The following is a 26439-nucleotide window of genomic DNA, read 5'->3' as shown; positions in this document are numbered from 1 at the left end:
ACAGGCATCATTTTGCAGAGAGGCATATTTGGGTGACATGACCGCCTCTACGCTGGAAAAGAGTGCAAACTCGTGGCTCTTTGGTTGCATCGCAAAGGCTCAGAAACCATGGAGGAAAAACGTAGGTGCAAAATTTAAAAAATACAGCCATTTTAGAGTCCAAAGGCTCCTCCTGCATTTGAGAAAACGAAGGATGGAGAGTGAAAAAATAGGTCCCCCACGATACAAGATGTGACAGATCCAAAAACACAAAGAAATGATTGAAGAAAAAAAAATTGCTACGTCTGCTGGGTTTTTCCAAAGGCTAAACCTGAGAGTGGTCATGGCTGTTCGTACTGCCTTGTAAGTAGATTATCCGTCCAATCACAAGGAGCAGGATGCCCATGCACAACAGCACAGTGGGCTCCTGGTGGACATGCGGCAGCTGGTATGGATGAATGACAACATGTCTATGTCTGCCAGCCGCACCCTGCAACAAAAAGGAGAGACAAGAAGAAAAAGAGCGTTATTACACTTATTATTGCCACAATTTCTGTCCCATTCTCAACACCGATTGACGTTCAAGACTTCAAAACATGCACATCATTTGCTTTAGTTAAAATCAACCAAATGGAGTGAATGACATGAGTTTCTAGTCTTTGCATTGCCCCACATGACTAATATGAAAGTGGTTTCTTTGTAATGTTATTGCACAATAAACTCCTCACGTATTTACATAGTTAATGGATTTCTTTAACTTTAAGGTGACAAACATGATACAAAGTTGTTGCCGACTCATTGGCATTAACTTTAACATTAACTCTCCTTTTACAACATGTCGTTGAGTGTGTTGTGACATAAATCAAATGTTCAGCTAAATAAACACTCTGGTGTTGCAGAGGGAACCCTTGATGGTTTAAAATCAAAGAAAGACACACACACACACACACACACAGACGGTGTGCTTATATCCACAGGAAGCAGGTAAGTACAGTTTTCAACATCCTGCCACCACTCTTTACCCTCTGCATGTCCAGGTGTGAATTATTCATGTCACTATATGCAATGTGGTGTGTATGTGTGTGCATGCATGCGCTTGTACATACATCTTTGTGACGACCATACAGAAACCTTATAAATCACATGAAGTGAGAGCATTTGGTGAAAGTGAGGACAATTGACTACATGCACGCTCACTTCCTGGTATTTAATAAGCCATTTTGAATATTTCTGGTAAGCCGTCAGCCAAAAATGCAAAGATGAGCACAGTGGCACAGGAAAATGAGAGAAAAAGACTGGACAGTGGGGCAGGGCTAGGAAGAAGGAACCCAGGAAGAAGGGTTAGGGCATATTGGACTGCTGGAGAGAAGTCTCATATCTGTCCTTGATGTCGTTCATTATGATACAATAGAATTTCCGGGCTGACAGACCCTGGTACCTGACAATCTGCTGAAATGGTTGATAAACATGCTTATAATGTATCACCTGACTCTGGTTTAAGACTCTGCATAGTGAAAAAAGATGACCTTGTATGTCCCTTTTAAAATTATCACTGTGATGAGCAAAGAAGACAAATCTCGCTAGACATTCAAAGACTATTGGTGTGTTTACAGAATTTGATTTGCAAGGTCTCTGAACATCAAAAACAAGAGTTCAAATCCTGGCTGAACAGCACTGTCCAGTCTGTCATCAAACGTTTTACATGTCTTCATAAAGAAAACTGATGTAATGAATGAAACCACCTGCTGTCACAGCGCCCTTCCCTTTACTATTTCCAACCTCCTTCCAGAGTCATATGAACACATTTAGCATGCTGTTGACCAAACAGGTGTTTCTTTGCTGATTTGTTCCTTGGCCCATCACATGCAGCACTGGCAACATCTGCCCCGTCAACAGAGCAGAAAGGACATTTCTCCTGGGAGAGCAATCACCAGGAAAACAAAGTGTTGACGTTCACGTTGCTGAGGAAATGTGGAAAGATGGCTGGGGATCTCCCAAGTGAATTAATGGGAAAAAAAAAAAGTGCTAACATTGCTTACAAAAAGAGTCGTTGGAACGCTGAAAAAAAGGCCGCTGATGTTCTGAGACCAAGAAAACGAACTGGAGATAATGTTTTCATAGCTCCAGTTTAAACAAATATTTGGGATGTTATGTTGAATTCACAAATTTCCATTTGGCAGAAGAGAGAAGCTCCGCAACTGTAGAAGGTTGCTTGCTCTTCGACAAAAAATCTTGTACGTGCTGAAAAGAAATCCTCAACTGCTGTTTACTCTAATAAATAAAACTTTATAACACTCAGACTGGAGCGTTAACAAGAACAACTGAGGCATTTACAAGTGCAGGAATCTGTTTTTTCACTGGTATATGGACGCTTGGGCGTGAAAGCCCTTCAATACACACCATCCACATAGACTGTACAATACCATCCAGACATTGACTGGCACAGAACATGCCCTGAGGCAAGATTGTGCTCTGAAAAACAGGGGAGAGGAGCACGAGAGAGAGGGGGGAATCAATGTGGTGTGGTTTGATTTGAAAAACGAGCCAAAAGCCACAGAAACCACTAATGCCAAAGGAGGAAACAGGTGAGGAGACGACTAGTTTACCCTGTGATGAATCACACTCTGTGATTCTGCCTCTTACCAAGTTCAACAAACAGGTCAGAAGTGACCAGAGTAGGATGCTGGGAAAAAAATGATCTGAAGCAGATTTTCTGGTCAGAATTGTTTTGACAAAGCCAGTGGATTCGTGGACGCGGAGGAAGAAAATCACCGTAGCAAAGGCAGAAACGAAACCTACACACTAGGACTGAAGACACTATCAAATTGCAATTTCAAACTTTGGTTGAATATTCTCTGTCTAATCGAGATTTAAAGCATAATGAACCGAAACCCAAAACCAATCGTGAATATAAACCATCGTATTCTACATAAGATGTTCATTTTTTTCCCAAATGGGAACATTTACATTTTATGAATTGACATAATTGCAATTTGCTAATTGCAAACTGGCTATTTTGATATGAAAATGATTAATTGTTCAGCCCCACTACACATATTGCACTGTTTGGTATGGGATTAGTTCAGTTTACGCTATGATCCTGATATATTATGACTTAAGGGAAGAAAAGTAAACAAAGAAACTGTTACTATGTGTAAAGCCTCGGTTTAGATAGGTATAGAGCAAAGAGAAGAGAAGGGCAAGGCAGAAAAAACTGCCTTAAAACGCCAAAGAGGCGAAGAAGAAGAAGAAGACACTCCCACCAGCCTCTGTGTGTACACTTTAAATGAATAATACATTGATATTAAAGTACCACATAGGCTTACTTGCTAACCACCATCTTTGTGTGCATGTTCACATCCAGACTCCACTTCCATGTAAAGGATATACAGTACATATAGTACATTGAAAGGCAAGAAATAAAGTATTTTTTCCCCATCATTTTAAGAAGTTAAATCAACATTTAAGGAGACACTTGGGTAGAAAGTATCACTGAAAGTGCAGGAGAGAACAGAAGAGCAGCTAAAACTAACCCTGGGTTTACCTCAATGTCATCAAAAGAGTGTTGTGTTTGGCAGTAAGGTGAAGAGACAACTCTCCAAACATAGATTTTAGGGGATTCGGTTTCACCCGCAACCTGTACATCTGTCATTATCATCAATCAGGGCTCATGTGAATGTCAAAGAAGTGAAAACCCATTAATTCAGCCTCCACTTCCATTTGGCAGCTCGACAGTTTGCTGGTTGACATCACAAATTAGAGCTTTGCCTTTGTTTTGAGAAGGTCGCTGCAGAGCATTTGCAAAGTTGTTAAAGCAGCGCAGAGGGTGCAGTGTTCATTTCTAGCCTTTAGTGACACTATTATTAGTGATTTTGATTTGAATTTTTCTACAGCAGCATTTATCATGTTGCACATTAGAGACTAATCTCTTACTTTTGACAGACATAAGGTTTGTGGTTTTTATTGGCACAGTTTTCTGTGCTTTTAATTCACCGACTCACTGTTACGATGTGATAAAGGTGGTCAGCAGTGAGTCGAGTGAGGGAAGGGACCACATCAGCAAAGACTCAAGGCAAACATACTGACAGCTTGTTTCACTGTTCCGTGTTTGTTCAATTTGTGTTTTGTGTTGTCAACGATCATTGATGATGTAAAGTGCTGAAAAAAATTTGTTAGACCACCACCCAAAGCCACAGCTGCCCTAAACAGCATTGGTAATTATCAAGATAATGTTCATGTTACTGTAAAGGTTAATACATCAGTATGTAGAAGCTCTTTAATGCTAAGACATGATTATTATTTCTATGCATGAATTTTACATTTCTTGATAAAGATGTCAAATTATAGTTATTTACAAAAACGGAAAACAATAGTTTTAATGGTTGAATGCTTGATTCATTTCTGAATTCTCAGAGAAGCCCAGTGGGCTGGCTCAGATTTGGGTATAAAAAGGTGCCAAATAAACAACAATGGCATTTTTAGTTTTTGAAAGATTTCTAAAATATGTCAGTTTTCTTGTTTTGACAGGTAGTCTCATACATTTGTTAAGCACTGTAAAGAGGAAAGCTGAGCCTCAGATGGTAAAGTAATTATAAAAAAAAAATTATATTGGTATATCTAAAATATTCCTCTCCATCATTCCAACTTAAACCACAGGCTGGAAAGGTCTACTGGACCAGATTAAAAGCACTGACTGAACTACAATTCCTGATAAGAATGAAAACATGAATCCTCCAGTCTTTAGACAGGATAAATGACAAATGTCCCAGCCAATCTTGCACTGCTGCTGTATACACAGATGCTCCCGCAGTCAGATCTGATAGTATTGCTTGACAGAGCCTGTTTTCAGAGGAAGGACGCAGCACACAAAGACCAAACAGAGGCGGAATAATAACATCGACAACAACAACATAAATCCCCAAAGTTAAGCACTGCAGCTTTACCGTTTCACATTATATTCTGCGCTAACACTCATGGCCGTGACTAACTATATTTCACACCTACTGTTAATGAAAGTGCAGGAGGATGTGGTGTGGATGTATGTGTTTATGAAAACTGAAACATTTACATCTGACTGGTTTCTACGTGTAGTGTGTGTAAACAGATCACAGTCTCAGAAGTGATGGGATCATTGACCTAGATTTTACAGATTAATTACAACCCATCAATAAGTGTTTAGTTGCTTTAAAATAAAAATAAATTGGTTTTCAAATACATACTTTTCTGGTATGCAAAAGTCACTGAAGTTTCTTGACTCATTTGGGTTAGGGATGGGCGAGTAGCGGAGTCCTTCATTTGTTACAATCTGCAGTCTCACCATTAGAGGTCACTAATTCTTCCACAGTGGTCCTCCGAGCTATATCACACTTGTTAACTTAAGTTAAGATAAAGACTGGTGAGCAACTGGCTGTGCTTTACCCAAACAGCTACCAGCAACACTAAAACACATAAATCAACATGTGGCATCTTGTTTAAATCACAAAAAGGTAATGCCAAACAGGTTATTGTAAGCTGAGTGTGCTGGGAATACAAATAACTGCCTATGATTAAGAAACACCATGCAGACAATTGGGCTGCTCTGTTATTTGGGTGATTGGTCGTATTTCAAGGAGAGGCATGATTTTCACTGCAATTAGAAGCAGATGTACCGTTCAGCTGACAAACTGCAGGCTTAGAGTCTGATATGAGGCCAACAGTGGTCTCATAAAACACACTCGACTAGATTCTCAATCTTCTACCTCAGTATTGCTGAAAAGGGAATACACGGACACACAAACACAGATCCTCTAATAGGTTCCTCATTTGAACTCTTACCTCAACTAACCTCCTTAATCATATAAGAGGGGAATATGTCACCACAAGTAATTGTGACGTTTCTAACAAGTAGTAGTAGTACCTCCTGCACACAAAGACACAAATGATGTAAGACACTGGCCACAAAACCCTCTATGAGTTTGTGTCAATGCCTCTCTCTATCAATCAATCAATCAATCAATCAATCAATCAATCAATCAATTAGAGCTGCAACTAACGATTATTTTCGTAATCGATTAATCTGTCGATTATTTTCTCGATTAATCGATGAATCGGTTGGTCCATAAAATGTCAGAAAATGTGAAAAAAAACATTGATCAGTGTTTGTCAAACCTGGAAATGACGATGTTCTTGAATGTTTTGTTTTGTCCACAAACCCAAATGATTCAGTTTTAATGATTTCTTTGTTATGTGGAGCAAAGACAAGAGAAAATATTCACATTTAAGAAGCTAAAACAATCAGAAATCTGGTTTTAATCATGAAAAAAGCATCAAACCGATTAATCGATTAGCAAAATAGTTGGCGATTAATTTAGTAATCGATTAATAATCGATTCATCGATTAATCGTTTCAGCTCTACGATCAATCAATCACTCAATCAATCAAACAATCAATCAATCAATCTAACAAGTCAGTAGTTTTCATGCATTCAGACTAGATGTTGTTATCCAGTAACTTCAAATAATTTAACTACATATTAATACTACAGCATTCAAAATATCATAGGTTGTCTGGGGCGATTAGTTCAAATGTTGGTGCATCCAAAATGTTTATTTCACATTAAACAGTGCAGCAGTGAATAACCCACATGAAGCTTATGCAATAATGGAAATCACCTGTAGGTAACAAGTGTATTACCATATAGAGTGTTTTGAAAAAAGAAAATTGCAGCGATGTAAAAAATACACAGCTTTCTCATCAAATGACTGACAGATGAATGGTGCACATAATGAATATAAAACGGTAAAGAAGTGATATTTGTAACACTGCTAAGACTCCAGGAATAGAGAGAAGTCTGATGCTGAGGATTTACATTTCTCAGCTAGGTTTGTTGCTCTTCTCCTTCTTGTCTCTTTGTTTTCACAGTGGAAACACTGAGTCAGTCGGTTCCAAAAAGCTCATGTGACTTTGTTTGGTTACTACAGCTTACTATGCTGCCTCGCAAAAATAGACACACACACACACACAGATAGAGTGAGAGAGAGAGCAGATGAAGAGGGAGAAAATGAACTTCTTTTTTTCCAGAGCAAACTATATAAACATGTGTCTGGACAGAACATTGTCCTTTGCATGCAAACGCACACAGCGCATCAACACCCACTCACAGTGTTTGCATTGATGACACTTCGGTGACTTTGATGACGGGCGTCACACGGCATCTCTGTCATCTCTCTCACTATTCTGTTGTTATTTATCGCCGACGTCTCTTTTCCACAAACAATTGAGGTTGTGTGACTGCAAAACAGCAACCTCGGTGTGTCATGTTTTACAAAATGCAAACAACGCACTGCAAAGCGAGCGAGGGTTCGAAACACCGTTCTGCTCTCGCTCTGAGTGTTTTAAGCAAATTCAATCGCGCACAAACAAAAACATGAGCAGCCAGTCACTGACACCCGACTGGTCCACATTGTTCCTCAGGGTTATTTCTGTCCACAGGACAAAGGGTTTTACCTCCTACTAAAAGAGTGTGTGTTGGAGTTTCTGTGTGTGTGTGTGTGTGTGTGCGTGTGTGCTTTTTGGCAGGATAATTAGACCTTGTGCTTTGCTCTCTTAGAGTTGTTTAACCACAGGGCTGAGCCATAATGGACCTACACTGTCACGGGCCCTAGTCTCTCTCCCTCACTGTCTGTCTCTCTCTCTCACACACAGGTTTGTGCAGCTATGCTTCTAAGGACACTGCCTTGACTCCCAGTCATTTAGACAGCCTAAACAAAGCATTATCTCTAACTAGTTAATGTCTAACCCTAACCATAATTCAAACGTCAGTCCAAAACGTAACCGGCTCCTCAAAAATTAAGGTTTGGGACCAGGTTTTGGTCACCATGAGGACTACTGGTCCTAAAAAGGTCAGTGTTTATGCCAGAAAAGGTCCTAAAGAGGCACATGCACACACACTCTCTCTCTCTCTCTCACACACACACACACACACACACACACACACACACACACACCACTGAGCATGTTCGCAGATGTTTCAAAACAAACATGCACACATACTCACGCACATTTTGAGTAAATGTTTCACAGAGTGAGAAAGAGCGAGAGAGAGAGAGAGAGAGAGAGAGAGAGAGAGAGAGAGAGAGAGAGAGAGAGAGAGAGAGAGAGAGAGAGAGAGGGAGGATTAAATGAGAACAAAGGAGAGAGAGATTGTGTGTGTCAGTGTTGGTAAGACGATGGAAAAACAAATAATTACTCATCATGTACTCGGTATCTTTCGTGACAATTAATCACTTCAATACAGTTTCTAAACACAAAGTGCTTTTTTTTTTGAGTGCTTCATCTCATTTTTCTGGCATTAATAAAATGCACTGTACTGGGAGGTAAGACCAGAGTATGTGTGTGTGTGTGTGTGTGTGCGTGTGTGAGCGTATTGCAAATAACATTAGTCATTTTATAGCCTGAGGTGATGTGGCTCTGTGTCTTGGCAGACGCCTTGAAGCGGTGAAGGCAAATAAACTCTTTGTCATCACTTTAAAGATGATAACAGCTAGTTAGTAACAATGTGAGAACTTCGTAAAATAGATAAGTATTCCCTTCAGTGTGATGAACAAATCCAGTCCATTTTTATCTGGAAAGCTAAATACAGGAATAGATAGCCATTCAGGTTCACATTTATCTAGAGCAGGGCTTATTAAATGACTGAAGGGATGTATATGATGTTTGTCTCTACTGTTGATCTTCTCTTGATCTTTCTGGCCCAAACAGTCTGAACCCAAGAATAACACCACAGGTGTCTGAGAACCAGTGAGCTAGACCAATATAGCTTCCAGATTCTGGGCTGTGGTGACTGCAACATTTGTATTATCTGCCTGAGACAGTAGGAAATGTTATACAACTTTACCGGTACAACTAAACCTCCAAATTTCATTGGATTCCATCCAACAGATATTGAGACATTTTACTCAAAGCCAAAACCGTCTGTGTCATGCTATCACTGCAGGAAAGTTAATCAAAGTTCACCACACACATTTAGTTTTGTACTGTGGACAATTCATCTTTTGACTCAATGTAGTCCAATAAATGTCAAGACAGAAATGTTGATTTATTGGTGGTGATCTTCTGTGGATCATAATGTCCATAAACCATCCTTCGGGGCTATTGTCATGGCAGACTTGAGAAAATCAATGAAGTCGTCTATCTGTTTTCTTGGGCTTTCAAAATACAAGAACTTTACTCTGGAAAAACAACAATGAGTTGAGGCTATTGTCTTCAAGTCAAAAATTTATTGTGGATCCACAGATCAAACACCAGGGTGAGAGCACCAGAATACTCTGACCACCTCTGAGTGTCTTCTTTTATACACTGGGTTGAGGGGTGACCCCCTCCTCATGACCTACTTTTTATATAACTCATTATCTCATCATTATTCACCATTAGCAAGGACTACTATGTTACACTTGTGTCAGGGCTCTCTTCCTTGTGTCTGACTTTATTAAGCCTTTTTATTAACCTTGCATGCACTGCTCTTAGAGCCTGACTTTATGGTGCCTTTTGCTTTGGCCTTGAACAAAAGATATTTGGTCTTGCTCTCATGGTGCCTTTTGCTTTGGAATATATTATTTGTCCAACAGTACAGAATTATACACTTATGACAGACCGGACTGCAAGTGTCAGGTCACTCCTGCAACATTCCTCTACTCACATTCTCATAGAATTTCCCCAATCTGCAGGCCTTTCCTCGACACTACGGTATACTGTATGTGTGAACGTAAATGTCCGCAGTCGTCGCTCCACACATTCTCAAGGCAGACATCAATCTGTGGTTCATGTCAGCCAGAGATACTCTGGATAATCCGAGGTGATTAAATGTGTCCTGCCTCCTGCACGCTCAAGTCAGATGCCATCACGTCGCCTGGATCCAACAGGGATCTCCCACTCAGGCAGAAAATCTCCTGCTGCTCTCATCATATGTGAGCAGAAAATGCCTGGATCTCTGGACATTATCCACAGTACATGTCAGGAAACAGCTCCTGTGATAACGTACATAATCTCGAAACTGTAAAGTAGGAGAACATTGTGCTATTTCTAAGTCGTCAAAGATGTTTCAAGCAGAGATGTCCTGAATTCACGATGTTATCGGGAGTGATCCAGGTGACTCAATCATCCCAAATTCACCCCCCGAGTCAGATAGGATTCATGAAAACTAATCTATTCAACTGAGCCTATTTGTTATCAAGTGCAAGGCATGTTTGAGAAAAAAAAAAAAGATTTCCTCTCAGATTTTGTCAACGCTTAAGTTGGGAGATACTGTATTACCCCTGCAGTGTCCTTGGATTTGATCCAGGCTTCCTGGTAGGATCACCTCTTGAAGGCAAACTGTTCTCAGGAGAGGGATTTTGCATTGTGAATGGCAGAGAGTTGGCCTGATGCCTATTATGCAAAGGCCGTGATCGGATCACATAGAAGCATTGAGGTTTTTAAGTGTGGAAAAGATCAGACGATAAAGCATTCCCCATCCTCAAACAGGGTGACAGCTGGAACAATGATAGGCAAATTATCTATTATCGTCTTCGTGGCTGGTATTCCTGTTACTATTTTCCTTCAGCCCAATTCAAACGAGCCAACTTACCTCTACTGTGGTTACAGATCTTTTTATTTGGGAGTGAAATCATTTCTGCTATCCTCCTTGGAGCTTATGGGGTAAAATCTTGATCTGAACGATCAGGTCAAAATAACATTATATTGACAGATATTGCAATTTGTAATGATCCAATATTTTTACATCTTAAACACACAGTATGTAAAGCAACAACAGAAAACCTAGTTTGATGGCGTGGTGAAGAGCCGTTTTCCCCCCATGGTACAGTTTGGTTTTGGTAAAGCCCTTGGTCAGGCTTGTGTTTCAACTGAGAAGAGTACCTTCACTTGGTGGGCGTGGTGTGTGCTGTGGCCGGTGGCTGTGTTAGCGAGTTATGTAGCGTGATGTTGCATCGGTGTTCTGACAACGGACAACAATGGAGGACAATCAGCAGCTTGTCTTTTTCTGCTCGGTTTGTAGCTGTTTGTCTCAACAAGACGTCAAGCTTTGTATGAGAATAGCTTGCCTGTGATGAAGAAACACCAGTTGCAAGCGAGCGACGCTTTTCTGTCGCCCAATAAGCTGACTATTGTGGATCTAGCTCCACCCATACTGTACCATTATTCTGGTACCCCAAGGGATGGGTACCAGTAAATGGAAACGGTTGGGGCCGGTTATTTTAGTACTATCCCAAATGGAAATGCAAAAAAATATATGTGCCGTACCGTACAGTTCCAGTCAGTTGCACACATAAATATTTCCTTTATTACTCTGATGTTTCATTAGGAATTTTCCTCAAGAGTAATTGCTGTCACATATGCTAATATACTAATGTGTTTGTGCATTTGCTATGTGCTTTACGGTAGAGACAAAACTAACTGGATGTCATGCAACTACACACTAAGAAATCAAAGTACGAGACTGTACCTAAAAAGGTACAAATGCTTTGTCGCTCCAAAAAATGTGTACCTGCTTGTTTGTACCTCTAAAGTAACACTTCTGCACCCCTAGTGACAAAAATGTACCTTTATGTCGTGGTACAAAAATGTACCAATTGGTACACACTGAGAAAGGTACAGTGATTGTAATCTGATAGGGTACAACTGGAGTGACAGCATTTGTACCTTTTTAGGTACAGTCTCGTACTTTGATTTCTTAGTGTGTGGTGCTATTTAATACTTGCTGGTGTCATAAGAGAAAATGTAGGAGTACTGAGTGTGTGTACAACGTGGTCACTGGTCATTTTATTTCTATGGGCTTTAAGAAGGTTACAAACTTTTGAGCTGATTTAAGTACACGCCGAAATAAATCTTCTTGTTTTTTTCCAGATATTTTCATTCAGAAATGTTACATCGTACATCTTTAACTGTCATATTTACAAATCAAAATCATGCAAATTTAATTTTTTGGTACTCTGTTAGTACACAAATGTGTTTTCTCATTTGAAGAGCAACATTTTGGGGCCAGTGAATATCTGCATTACTGAATTTCATCACAATGCTGTTTTTCACACATTATTTGAATTTAATAATTATAATGTCTTTCAATTTGAATATTGAGGCATTCTCGCTTGTGTTTGTCTCAGCAACAGTTTCTTAATTGTCAGTGTCTGATTAAAATGCATGAAAAAACGTATGTTACTGAGCACTCTTGAATGTACCTATGCATGAGCACTTGATCAAACCTGGCTAGAGAACAGGGAAGAAGCCGCTGCCTTCCTCTTTTCTCGGCCTCCTCATTGTTTTACAGTGCGAACAAACACCTTCTGGAATATTCTGTACCAAAGGTCAGAGAGAGACATATACAGTGATTTTTCTCTTTCTGTCTTCTCTGGCAGAGTGAGGTGTTGAGTCACACACGACTCATCACATTCTCACATACAGTATTTCTCCAGCCTCCCTCACTTCTCCTTTGCAGTTTGACTCACAGCCGTTGCAGCCAAAACACCTTTTCCTTTTCCAAATCTTTATCTCAGTTTACCTAGAGCAGGGGTCACCAACGTGGTGCCTGCGAGCACCTGGTAGCCCGCAGGCAGCCAATACGGTGCCCGCGGGCTCACTTTACTTCACCTCACTTGCATTTATCCATATGATCACTCATCATATGGATAAATGCATATAAAAACTGACAATACTTGGAGTAAGCACTGGAATGTATGTGTATGCAATTAAATGCATAATATTAACCATTTAAATGGTTAAGAAAAAAATAGTGCATAAAATGTTAATATGGTAGCCATCCATACTATTCTTTACCCTTCAGGTAGCTCTCGGTCTCAAAAAGGTTGGTGACCCCTGACCTAGAGCCATTATCCATTATCTGTATTTTGTTGTTTGTGCATGATGATAACATTACCCAAGCCAAGGCATGGCATAAAAACACTTTTGGAGTAATTATTTCTTCCACCTTAGATCTTGGGAGCATAATATTTGCACACTGCACTGTACATCATTGATTGCAATTGATGTGAGAGAGGAGCATAAAGAAATGTCTCAAAAGTGTATATCACACTGGAGCTGAAAAAAGAAAGAGGGAGTGGAGAGAGAATGACAAAAGAGAGCAAGATATATCTAAAATTAAAATATGTTTAAAATCACAGAATCGCAGAATTAAAAATCTAAATTTTGCTTAGGGCACCATGAAGGCTTGGGCCTTACATTGTGAATATATATGGGCATTTTACATTTAATATAGCTGACATACAATAACGTTACAAGAGACAAAAAAAAGGGACATCACATAAAGAGACAGGGGGTGGCCACCATTAAAGCTTTCATTGTAAACGTATTGTCAGTCAGTTGTTTATTTATTGTCCTTGTAGTGTCTCCTGCTGTTTTAAGACAGAGTGAGCTAAAAAAAAAAGTAGTTTATGAGTAGTGTGACGTGTGCCTTAACAAAGTCCAGGAAAGCTCCCCATATTTTGTTGTCAGTTTTGCTAATACGTCCAGAGAGTATTTCAATTTTTAAAAGATTAAGTCGTTAAAGTGAATCTTTGACCCAATGTATCAAGGAAGGAGGATGGGAAAGGCAATATTATTTGCTTGTGCCCTAGTTAGACTTAAATGATCAGGTCCAACACATTTAAAGGACCCAAAACATCAGCATGTTTTGTGATGTTGGGATTTTCCATATACGTGGAAAGAATTTAAATGTTCCTGATGTCAGTGCAATGACTGATGCTGCTGAACTGAACCTGAACCAATCAACTTATTCACCTAACTCGGTGAGATAATGCTGCAGGAGACAGATACTGTACATGCAAAACCTGGTTGATGGATATGTAATCCAGCTCTAAATATGATTGCTTTTAATGAAAAGTGATGACTGCTGCAAACGTGAGTGCACTCAAATAACAAGGACTGAGGACATGCATGTGTTTGAGGAGGACGATGCAAAGACATATTCCACAATTTCATTCTAAACCCATTTTTAATGTATTTTATTTAAATTATTTCAATAGCTATCAGATTGTCTTGGGGATAAATGTGGCACAGTAGGATTCTGAAGTTGTTGGGCTACACTGCAGCCGATACACCCCCCACAAGGGAGTATTCGAAGCTTTAATTGTGATATCAAAGTCCTGCCAGTCCTTTTTTAGTTTTTAATCCATTTCTGTTGAGGATTAAAGTGAATTCAACCCAGCATTGAGTTTTTTTTTCTCTCTCTTCTTCTGGCTTCCCAAAGCTCTACTCAGCTCTTTGATAGAGTAAATAAAGCAGCGATGACGCAACGCGCAGAAATGTTGCCAAGGAAACACAGGCCAAGAGGAAATGAACTCGTATTGTAGCGATGCAACTTTACGACACACCCTGTCTGACTGACTGATGGTCAGCTGCTCCATTCACAGAATTTATATTCTCTGGAATAATGTGATTATTTCAGCAGCGAGGCAATAATCACACCGATGTAATTAAGCTGAGCTGGATAATTAACAAAGCAACCTGCCAGTTCTAAGTGCACACAAACACAAATCAATTTTTCATAGATGGAAAAATCCAGTCATGTGACATTGAAGCCCCAAAAAACATCACACCTTAAAATCATCGTTGCATCGTCCTGTAGTTGCTGCTGCATTGCTCTGCTTTTTCAGAACAGTGTTGAACTCTATGTTAAGGCCATACTTTCTGGGTTCAGTGTCTGCAGAGTTCTGCTTTGCAATTTCCTCTAAATGGCTTAGGTTCCGTTCTAAAATGAGGGTCTGCATCAGTCCCTCATATTGGTCAGACATGTTTGATACTTACGATTTGAAATCAGGAAGATTCTGACGTGTCCGATGACGTCTGTTAACAACTAATTTGGCCAGATAATCTGTCAGCCTAAAATCTTGAGGGCACCCAGGATTGTCGGGCGAGCCAGAACGGGACTGAAATCTGGAGCCCATTATCCTCCATTGTGGGGCAGGCTTGAAGCAAGTGTCCACAGCCACCATGTTCTTGGTTTTCTCTTTTGACCAAAACAAGAGCTTCAAGGATTATGTGAAGTCAGCGTTCTTCACAAAGCGTCCATGTTTACCGTTGTGGACATGCAGACACAGACCTTAGGGAATGAGTCATATCTCACACAAAAGGTGAGGTGAGGCCCAGTGAGGACAGCTGTGTCTTCCTCCACAAAGGCTGCATTTACTGATACATTTCACCTGCCTGCAGACGACGGTAAAAACATTGTGGGTGTGTTGACAAGAAGCCAGCAAGATGGTGGCAGCAGTGGGACAAACAGCACTACAGTACATGCAGCTCTTTATTATCATGGTGTTTAACATTTCTTAAGAAAACGCAGAGGTGATCTGGGTAAATAATGAAAAACCCTGCGCCAAGTCGCTGAATTGGAAATGATTCTGCACAATTACACCTCCATGAACATCACTTCTTAAGTCAGCAAGCCAAGAAGTAATCAGCTTAACTACTGAGGCTGAACACATAAACTCCACTTTGATAATGTGAGCAGTCAGTGAGCTACTGTGGGCCTCACCACATTTAAACACCCAATTTGTACCACCAAGCTGTGTTTTTGTTTCTTCCCCTCGCTGGTAACAGGATGAGGGAGACTGGAGACGATCGTCTGTTGAGGGGCTTTTTTGTATTAAGGCTTTTTTCTTTTCTTTTTTTAACTGCAGCGGTTTCTGTGGCATCTCGATTTTTCTGCAGCTTCAGGCTCTCTGCTTAATTATTTTCTGATCAAAAGTAATTTTGTTTTTCTCACAGTAAAAATAACCAGCTGGATTTGGATCCCCCGTGGTGGTAATAAAGTGACATTTTTCTGTAGACCCTCTTTCTTCCATTTCTCGCCTTGCTGAGCAATTTGCTCTTTTTGAAACCTGCTTTGCATTGAGATATTTAAACAGCTGCTATTTCGGCTCGACTTAGTTTGAATTTCTGTGGTGAAGTGGATTGAAAAACCCTGGCTAATCGCTTAACATAACATAATCTTAATAATGACGAGAAAACCCACAAAATTAAGTTGAATTATTAAAGTAATTTATGTCTGTGACCAGATCACAGCTTCCTGTGATAACTGATGCTTTCTATGGAGCTCTGGTAGCTGACACAACCAAATCAACACCATCACATTCAGAGACATATAACTGACAGCATATAAACCAGGCAATATATCAGGCACCTCGTCTCTTCGCCGGCCGTTTTCATAAAAACTGAAGATGGTGAATAGCTGTTCGCAGCAGAGTCGGATCGCTGCTATAAAAACACACCCAAAGCGGGCGCAGAAGACAGATTGATGGGAACCCACTGACAACAGACTCTGCATGTAGAGTGATCACGTCATGCCAGGCACTGAATCATGACGCTGAAGTTGGTATCCAGGTTTGCAGTTTCCCGGTCAGCAGTTAAGGAAAATGTAACTTGAAACAAAAGTGTGTTGGACTGAAATGTAAAGCCATGTACTGTATTTGGACGCACACAATGACATGAATAAAACCATCATTTGACAAAGTTTTGAGTGCCTGTCTCTTTAAATGCAAATGAGACACGGGAAACTATGTCAGCGTCACTGAGGCTCTGGCAGCTAACAGCAGTTAGCATTTGGAAAAGTGATCATTTGCCGACTCTTGCCGGGACATTGTCGTCATATATAACATGTATCCACTGGACACGTAAATCCTCTGAGGCTGGAAGTTTGTGTAGAACTCTGTGCTGCACTGTGGAGCAAAGAATAGAACACTCCCTTCTGCTCTTCCGGATACTATTGCCCTCGCCAGCACTCTCATGTTTTTTTTAGGAACAAAGCAGAGCTCCGCGAGACGACAATTCCAGGAATGTATCATTGCGACGTAGCAATGAGCGCGGAATAAAACATCACGTGTTTTATCTCCTGGACTTAGACTGAGGAGGACCACAAAAAACATGAGGGAGTCATCTTTTTTCACACTTTGCCTTCTCATAGGGCCTCAAGAGTCCCAAATAGAAGTATTCAAATGATTGAAAAGTTGGTTTTCCATAATATGTCTCCTTTAAGTTTCCCCTTAACTGCCAAACTGCTGGGTATCTGGATGGCAACGTTAACGTCGTCTGTGACTCCAATGCTAATGACTCCAATCTCTAAGAGTTCTCCATGGTAGTTTGAGGGACAGTTTATCAGAAAGTGTATGGAACAACGTCTGCTCCGGCTGTTTCCATACTATATTCAGTCTGTGATGTTCTGTCATTATTGCTCGGTCTCTGTGGATTAAAAGCAGGGGTCTCAAACTCACATGACCTGGGGGCCACAGTCTGGTCAGCTGGGGGCCACAGTCTGGCAAAAAATAATTCTGAAGTGGATGATATATATCACAATATTCCATCATTTTATCGCAATAATGATGGAATATGTAAAGAAAAGTTTGTTTTGCTCTAGAACGATGTATAGTTCACAATAACATATTTAGGATGAAAACGGAATCTAGAAATACATTTAAAAGACAGGAATAACTCTTGGTAGAGAGCCACATGAGCCGTGAGTTTGAAACCTCTGATTTAAAGTGTACATTCACACACACACACCCTACACACACACACAAGCATGACTGACCCGTATCAAGAAGAGTCGATTAAAGTCGTCTCCAATGCGTTGGAGCTCCTGTCCGACTGCCTCCGCCGCCATGTCCCTAGCTGCGCTTCCTTGCCGTCTGCTAGAGCGGCTGGGAGAGCTTCCTGAAACAGAAGAAGAAGAAAAGACCTGGTGACACTGCTGTTCGTCACACAAGCACCTACTATACTGTATGTGTTGTATGTTACAAATGTACAGTGAAGTCTGTAAATGTCCCTGACATTGTCCAGAGCTGCACAATCTAGAAACGGCTTCAGAAAACAGCTTCATGTGTTTGGCACAATGAATAAGACCACATCCTGTGTATAATGACTCTTTGTAAAATCTAACCAAACCGGGGTCAACCGTACGTGTGGTTGGAGGTGTTGTCATAAAAACTTCAGCAAAGCAATATTTCAAGTATAACTGGTTTAAGGTTATGAGAAATCAGAGAGCGAACAAGACTCAATGGATACAAAAAAACTCTATAAATGATTCATCGATGGCTGCCCCGGTCCTTCGGGGCCACACAACCAGACCACAATTATATACAGTAAATGTAGACTTAACTGATAGATTGTTTAATTTCTAATCTTATGAGAAACAGTGAAGACATGACAAAAAAGACAAATACGAGAATAAGAACAAAGAAGAATAACAAAAACCTTCTGATGGGATTTTATTTTATTTCTTGGAGTAATGTATGTAATGAGGCATGCATGTTTTGTTTTCCAGCTGATCACAGTATACTGGTAAATGATTGTCAGAACTTTAACATTAAGAGGCAAATTAAATTAGTTATAAATAGATAAAACAACCAGAGGCAGAGCGTAATCCAAAAAGAGTTTCGACATCAGACGAGAGAGGTTTCACCCAATTTAGAGTTCATTTGATGGTGCACACATGCAATGACATGAAGAAAAAAAACACAGAAAAGATGAAAACCAGACAAACTTATTAATGTCGTTTATCAACCGTAAAAGAACAGGGACCAGAACATGAAAACAATATTTGTCTGAGTCAATATTTGTATTTATCATGTGTGACTGGCATCATAATAAAGATGTTGACCGTGTGAGTGTGTATGTGTGTGTGTGTGTGTGTGTGTGTGTGCGTGCGAGTATTTTCGTGGTTAATCTGTTATATTTTAAATCTGAACTACAGTATGACTATGAAAGACTTTGACCTCTCACCAATTTCCGCTTATGACTCACGCACGCCTTTATGAAACCTACATTTAATATTTCTCACATCCTCCATTATTGTAAATGCCAATACAGCATTTAACAGTAGCTGTGTTTTTTTTCGATGCAGAGTGCAGAAGTCTGACATACGGTTACGACGGCGACCGCGTAAAGGTTAGTTGGAGCAGATTATGTCATCAGGACGGGGAAATGCTGGAACAAGACGTCTCCACCGTGGGGTGAAGAGACAGAAGAACGCGAAGCCAAACTCACTGCAAGAAAGGGTTGGGTGCGGAACTCGGCGCTGACCAAATTATATTGTTACTAACAAGTACCAATTTGAGTCAGAGTGAACAAGTTCATGGGAAAGTCTGTTTATCCTGATCGGATTGAGAAGTTTGGATTTCGTTTTTCACCACTTGAACTGCAATGATGTCATTACAAAGGCAGTAAAGTACCTCATTCAAGGTAACAGTATTGGTACCAGTATCTGGATTGATTAGATGTGAATAGTGTCCAACCCTACAGCTAGACACAAATGTTTATAGACCAAAGCAACAGCTGAAAATTTGAAGTGAATGAGTGAATAGTGGGAGATGTCATTCATTCAGTGTCTTACACTTTGTTTTCCACATGAATGTTGTCAGTCTGAATTAAAAAAACAAAAACTATTTATGGGTCCTTGTACTGACATACGGTTTTCAGTGATGTGTTACATTGTCGTACAGTCAGGCTGCTTTGAAGAGACACAGTGCCATGGATTGCACATGGATTCTGTCTCTTTGAAAACCACCACCGTGACCACAAAGACAATAGTCTAATGTGACTCTGCATACATGACACAACATGCTGAAATCATCGTGTTCAGATTGTTCCGTGTACTTACACATCATCTGCTGACAAAGGGCAGGCTCACACCTCGTAGTTAGACGATCCAGAAGCGCAGGACTTGAACATTTTTCAGCACACAACACACTGAATCACTGCATTTGCTCTTAGTAACTAGTTGCAGATGACACAAAACCACAGTTGCATTGTGAATACTTATGATCCATAAGAAACCAGGCCTGACCTCGTGTCATATGAAAATAAACCATCTTAGTGTGAAATAACTAAAAACGGGAGAGCATCAGAGTCAGCTGAATCTCAAGAAACACGAGTGAACTGTAGGTGTGATCGCCCTGCTGTACGAGGAGGAGGAAGTGTTGTGATAGGAGCTGTAATCGTGCCATCACAGCGCAACAACAACAGGATAAACTGATCCTCCTTAATCTAACACAAAACACACAGACGGACCAACATTCTCATGATTGAGGACAATCATTTTATCTCCTATCTCTTGCATCTGATAGCTGTAGAGCATTGAAAGAGAAGCGAAGGGTTTCTGTCTGCATCTCACAAAAGACCTGCAGGCCTATTTTGACTGCCGTACACACACACAGGCCAGTGGCGTACTTAATGAATGACACACACGTGCCTGTCTGTTTTGACTGCCATCTTGTCTGTCTGGCTGCAATAAAAGAGACACAAGGCAATCAGTGCGGCTAATCACTGCTATTATCAAAAGAGTTATTGGTGCAGAGGTTACAGATGTTCGTGTTTAGCCTCCAGAGATCACCGTTTACTAGCAAAAGCACCGCTATCCTTGTAAATGAAAACAATAAGTTTAAGCTGGCGTAGGCAACATATTTTAGTGTTAATGATCAGCTTTTAGAGAGAGTAAGGCCTCTGCACCTGCTCTAGGTTGTGTTAACAGCCTTGTGGTAATCTAAAATCCAAACTAAAGGCTTCTTATGGCACCTTTTCACTATACAGTAGTAGCACGGATTGGCACGGCATGACTCCACTCCACTCTACTCATTGTTTTTTTTTCTTTTTTCCATTAATGATAGTATAATGGAACCTGGTACTAACTTTTCCAAGTACCTGCACTGGCGAGGTTTCAAGCAAGCTGAGCCGATATTCGTGTGATGTCGACAGACTGCCTGCCATCCGCTGATTGATGAGCGTGATGCCCAACACAGGAATCAAATCGAACAATGTCGAAATGCAGATCAGTTAAGACGAAACAACTGCTTTGCTCGTCACTAGTTTGTGCATTTGTGTCGCATATAAAATGGCATCACAGCATTTTCGTGCAGCTGTGGTAGGACAACTCAGCCCACAGTGAGGAGGTACTATAGTAATGGAAAGCAACCCAAACCGTATAGTCGCGCCGTGGTGAGCATGAGCTCTGAGAACTGTATAGTGGAAAGGTGCCAATAGAGAGAGAGTGAGCACCTCCTATTAGCTGTTCTACTGAGCACCTGCACGTACATGTCCCTTTGGTGGGAAGGTCACGATTCCAGCAAAAGCAACCGAAAGAAAGGAAAATGTTTCTCTTTAAGCTTCCCCTTCTGAAGAGGTCGCCACATATTTCATTTGGCAGAGATTTTGTTATGCCGGATGCCCTTTCTGACGTAATCTGAGCTATGGACTGGCACTGATGGACCTCTTGTCTGGGGATAATTAAGAGTGTCCAATTAACCCAACCAATGGGGAGCAACGTGGATTGGGTACCTTGCTCAGAGGTTCCCCAGCCTTTAACCTGTTATAGGTTATACTGTATGTTGTGTATGAAGCTCCTCATAAACCCTCATTCACAGAACATCAGTGTTAATGACCAGGACAACGAGACTCAGCGATCATAACGATCCTGCGTACTGTAGCTTTAAATTTGAGGCAATAAAGGTGCGGAGGCTTCTGCAGCTGCAAAAAAAGGCTGTGAAGAATCTGAGCAAAACAAAACTATGTTATTACAATGGTTATATTTTTCACCCACTGCACAAACACTGCAAGGCAAGTCTGTCTGTTATTGTTTGTGTATGTTTTACCAAAACTCAACCTCGTGGCACAGTTGTGTTGGTATCCAAGCAACAGGACAACTTTAGCCTGCAGCATCACAGCTAAAAGCAGAGACCTTTTTTTTTTTTCTGTTGAGTCGTGTTGATGAAAACAAGTTTGACTGAAGCACTATTTTAAATCACTGTATGCTGGAGGTGACAGACTCGCGTGTCTTGTTTTGTATCAAAATAAACAGCAGAAATAAAAATAGGATCAGGGCTAAGAGTGAAGTGATAGATGTGCAAGACATACTCTGGCTCCATCAATACAAACAAAGCTATATTTTACTATTTATTATAGACATTCAAGCTGACTAATTAAATAAATACGGCAAAATAATATTTGATTTATTAAATAGTGTCAATAAAATCACTAAAACTTAGTGGGTTTTTCCTACCTAGATGCCATATAGGCCTTCAACAATCAATGGAATACAGGCTGAAAATATGTACAAGTATTTGTTTGGTTTTGATTGTGTTTGAAGTTGTTTGTGGTGCAAAACGAAATAAACAACATCTCTTGTTGTCTAATTTAGTTTCACATCAAGTTCATCTGATCCGACGGTCTAGTCAGTAATTGAAGCAGGAAGTTATAACAATAACAAAAATCCCCTGATTGTATGAATTGTTGTTTTTCATTTACCAACCATTTACAACATGAACCGTTTATATCCAGGAGCCAGGTCATTTATTGACACAAAGCATTGCATGCCAGCTGATTCACTCATACATGCGAGGACATAAATACATGTAATGCATTCCCTATTCTCTACTACTGTATATGCCCTAACCTAAAACTTACTCTAACCCAACCCTAAAACCAAGCCCTAACCCTCAAAAGCCCTCTAAGGTTATGAGGACCTGCTCAATGTCCTCACAATGATGATTCTGAACCAAAAAAATGTGTCCTCACAGCTTAATGAATACACAAACACATACTTCATTCAGACGTCAGGATCCTCTGTCCTCCCTGTGAGTCAGGATTCCTTTACGTCTGTGGATCCATCATCAACAGGTCTAACAAAGCATGATGAGGCACCCTAGCTGCATTGTTGTACGTAATGCTCATCATTACGCATCAGATTGTTTCACAGAGTTCACAGAGTTTGCACACAGGTGTTCATGCAAAAATTAGAAAGGTTGATATAATTAGAAGGAGTTAAACAAGATTTACACTTAGTGGCCAAAGAGTTCAACCGAGTGTACAGTATGTGCCTGTGACAGCGCAACAGGCTTGGAGGTTTAGTTTACATGAGCCCTGTAGTGTTTAGCATGGTTTTATACACACGACAGCAGGAGATGTTATTCAGCAGGAAGCAGAGGAAAACTGAAAACGACCACAAGTCATTTATGTCTTATTTAGAGCTGCAGGTTTCACTCAGATCTATGTCAGATTTCACTCTGAGTGCAGACGAAGTGTGAGGAATTAGTTCGTAAACCCAATACTGACAAACTCACGTGAGAGAATAGCGCAGAGAAAAATAACTCTGTCGTCCCTTACATGCAAGAATGGAGAAAGGAAGGGGAGAACAAAAACATCCTGACTGTGTTTTTGTTCATTTTCTTGAACACAAACCCCCAAAATCTTTGCTAGAGGAAGCTTCACTTCAGGGAGCTTGCGTAAAAAAGTCTCCATCTGGTTTCAGAATTTGCTGCACACCCACACAGCAGCAGCAGCAGCAACAGCAGCAGCATCGTGACAACACACAGATGTCAGCTTGTTCTGGCTGATTCAGGACAATAACTTTCACACACAACAACAGGTATTTTTTCAACTGAGCAATCAGGAAGTGATGATACTTGACAGCTATACCTGTCAAACCTGTAGTTATTGTGTAAGTATCTCCATTTAAAAATGGAACCCTGGAAGATAACTGGTTGAAGAAAAGTTGTCAGACTTGGTGATATTATTGTTTTATATCATTGTTTTAATCACAAGTGTCCTCATTTGTCACAAATAAAGAGCTTTTTATACAAGAAAATTTGACACTGGATGGAAGTTAGTAGAGTGTATTTTCGTTTTGAAAGTTGTATCAGATGTTAGTTAAACGTCTCTGTGTTTGTTATGAGAAACTTCAGCCTGTTCCAGCTTAGCTGGGTAAATAGTGAAGGGTTAAACGTCAGTTAACAGAGTCTGTGCTCACCATGCTGCAGCTGCGTCGCCGGTCCTCCGCCGTGCGCCTCATCCACGCGCAGCAAGGCGTGTTTCATCACCTGGCAGCTGGGGCTCGGAGTCTGCGTGGATTTATCAGCTGTCAGTGGCCGCGGGGAGAGCGGGGAGTTCGGCAGCGAGTCGCCGTCGAAAGAGAAATATCCACTGGAGCAACTATCTCGGTTATCGACGGCGGCTTTGGGTCTGCGCCGAATTGGCGACTCGAGCTCTCCTCCTTCTCGTTCTCCGGCGGAGCCAGGGTGACCAGAGATCCGCTTGCTGTCGTCGTTCGAGCGGGAGGTTTGCGCTGAAGTCCCAGCGGCACCGGCGACTGCTGCTGGATCTCCCCCGCTCTCTTCTTTTGCTGTTACTGCGGTCGAGTCATCGGACCGGTTCGCTGGTCTGTTGGGTGAACAGAGCGGCACCGTCAGCCTGGACTTTCATCAGTCTGTCCAAACAGCCTACAGCCGCGCGTCTGCGCTGCGCTACGGGCGACGGTGGCGCATGCACTATTTGGCTGCGCCGGGACTGGACCCCGAAGATCCATATATTCCTCTATAACTAGGGAATTTCACAGAAAATCACAGTGACAGTTACGCAGACAACTAACACCGGGCATGTCAGTAGATGGAAACAAACTTCCCAAAGCGGCAGATAGGATTCGCTTGAGGAAGTGTCGCGTGATTACGTGCAGTGAATGTGTTCCTGATGGCGCAGTAGCGCGGATTTCCTGCCCAAATTGGCAACCCGGTGCGCCACCATTGTTTGTCTGAAGCTGCTGACTGCAGCAGATAGTTGTAGGACTATAGCGGGAATAATTAGACTTAAGTAAAGCCACTGGGGTCACTTCAACTGCGCCATTAATAACCTAAATGAAACACGCCAGTCTGGAAATCCCTGTTTCAACAAGATCAACATCACTAAAACTAAAACATGCAAATAATAAACAACAATAACAACAATCACGAATCATTTTCACAATGAAGACATTAAACGTGGAATTTAAAAAAAAAAAAAAAAAAAAAATCATATTCAGTTTCTGCGCGTACTGTTTGTTGCCAGATTAAACTGGCAATGGTCTCCGTCTGTGCCAAATTGATCAAAAGTAATATTTTCGACACCATGTCTCCCCGTGTCTTTTCTCGACACTCACTTCTCAGCACGTTTGGTGTAAATGGTCATCCTCGTGATTTTTACGCATTTTTACGCACGGAGCAATGACAACCGAACCACCTGCACCCGCTGCAGGTCCTCCTGCGCTGTGAAAATGTGAACTTCCCAAGAGGGTTTTTCCACGCACAGCTGAGCACAGACAGGAGACCCACTTTACGCGTGCCAACCGGCACGTATGAAGAAATGGCACCGAAACGTGCCGGCGGTGACCTCCTAGAGAGGGAGAGGCAGAGAGTGAAAGAAAGGAAATCCGCCGGACTAGTGCCAAACTAGAAAAGAAGACATTTGATCGGGTCTTAATGTGCTAAATGTTTAACGAGGACCGTCCAGCTGCACGCCCGGTTTGTCACCGTATGAAGATGAAGAGTTTGGTTCAGTCTCATCAGGAAAACGCATTTTTGAGAATACTCCGACATCAGTGTTATATTATTGAAACACTATAAGTGTTCAAATAAATAGATTAAAAATTCATTATACAGCTGTCACATGGACAGTGTTTGCCTCATGCGTAATGCTTTCTTCTATTAGGCGCCGGTGGTGCGTTAGCGCCTCCCGCTGTTTATTCGCGCACACAGACAGTGCCTCCATTACTGGCAATAAAGAGGCGAAAATATGGCACTGCATTCCACTACTTCCCGCTATTAACAGCGAGAAAAGCGGCAGGTGATCTCTCTGTCTCTCTCTAGAGAGCTCAGTCACAAGGCGGCGGAATTCCGTGAACTCGACCATAACAAGACAAATAAGTTTCTAATTTAAAAAAAAAAAAAAGAGAGAGAAAAAAATGTGGTATTCTGTTTTAAGGAGAACATATAACCGTGAGAGTCCTGAAGCTGTTTAGAAAGATGTGACTCCTCCTGATTAACAAAAAAAACACGCTGAATGGAGCGAATCCATTTTTTATTTTGTTTTCTCTGCACCTGTGGCAAAGCGATCTGCATTAACACGCACAACTTGTCATCTCAACTCAAAAGCAGTTATGTTATCCCGGGTCAAACGCCGTCTAAACGCTCGACGAATGTGTCATTGGGTTAATCCGCGGTTGCCAAACATACCAGCAAAATCAGAGGTAAAGGCTGTAACAGATGCGTCCTAAATGCTCACATGCAGCATAACAGAAGAAATCAACACAGAGAAGGTGTTGCTTAACACTTTGACTGGATTATTAAAGGATTGTTGCGTGAAAAGAAAGCGCCGTTAAGTCAAATGTAACCCTTTACGCATGACTACCACTCTTTAATAAAGTGACATTTCACCGAATTATTAAAAAAAATATCACAATGTTAAAGCAAGTTTTGTGTTAATTTCCTGTTTTTTAAAAAAAAAAAAAAACACTGCATTCAAACGAGGATGGATAACGCGTGTTCGAAGCGTGACAAGTTACGCGCCGGTAAAGGCGCAGCGAAACAGGAGGTTTATGGGAAGAAAGGAAGATAAATAAGACACACGCACACACTCACTGCTGACCTATGTGGCCAAACTTACCTGGACGGAGGGTCCAT

General features: G+C 41.0%; 1 protein-coding gene across 1 annotated transcript; it reads right to left on the bottom strand.

Moving 5' to 3' along the window:
- Positions 1-304: 304 nt before the first annotated feature.
- On the bottom strand, positions 305-26439 carry bcl2l11 (BCL2 like 11; the record flags this gene model as incomplete). Its single annotated transcript, XM_083897985.1, has 4 exons — positions 305-469; positions 17553-17674; positions 23760-24169; positions 26423-26439. 4 exons carry the CDS (start codon positions 26437-26439, stop codon positions 305-307), a joined length of 714 nt encoding a protein of 237 aa, XP_083754111.1.

This window comes from Microchirus variegatus, assembly GCF_963457635.1.
Source record: "Microchirus variegatus genome assembly, chromosome: 11".
NCBI lineage: Eukaryota > Metazoa > Chordata > Actinopteri > Pleuronectiformes > Soleidae > Microchirus > Microchirus variegatus.
The sequence above is the reverse complement of the archived record's forward strand: the minus strand, read 5'-3'. Positions and strand labels throughout refer to the sequence as shown.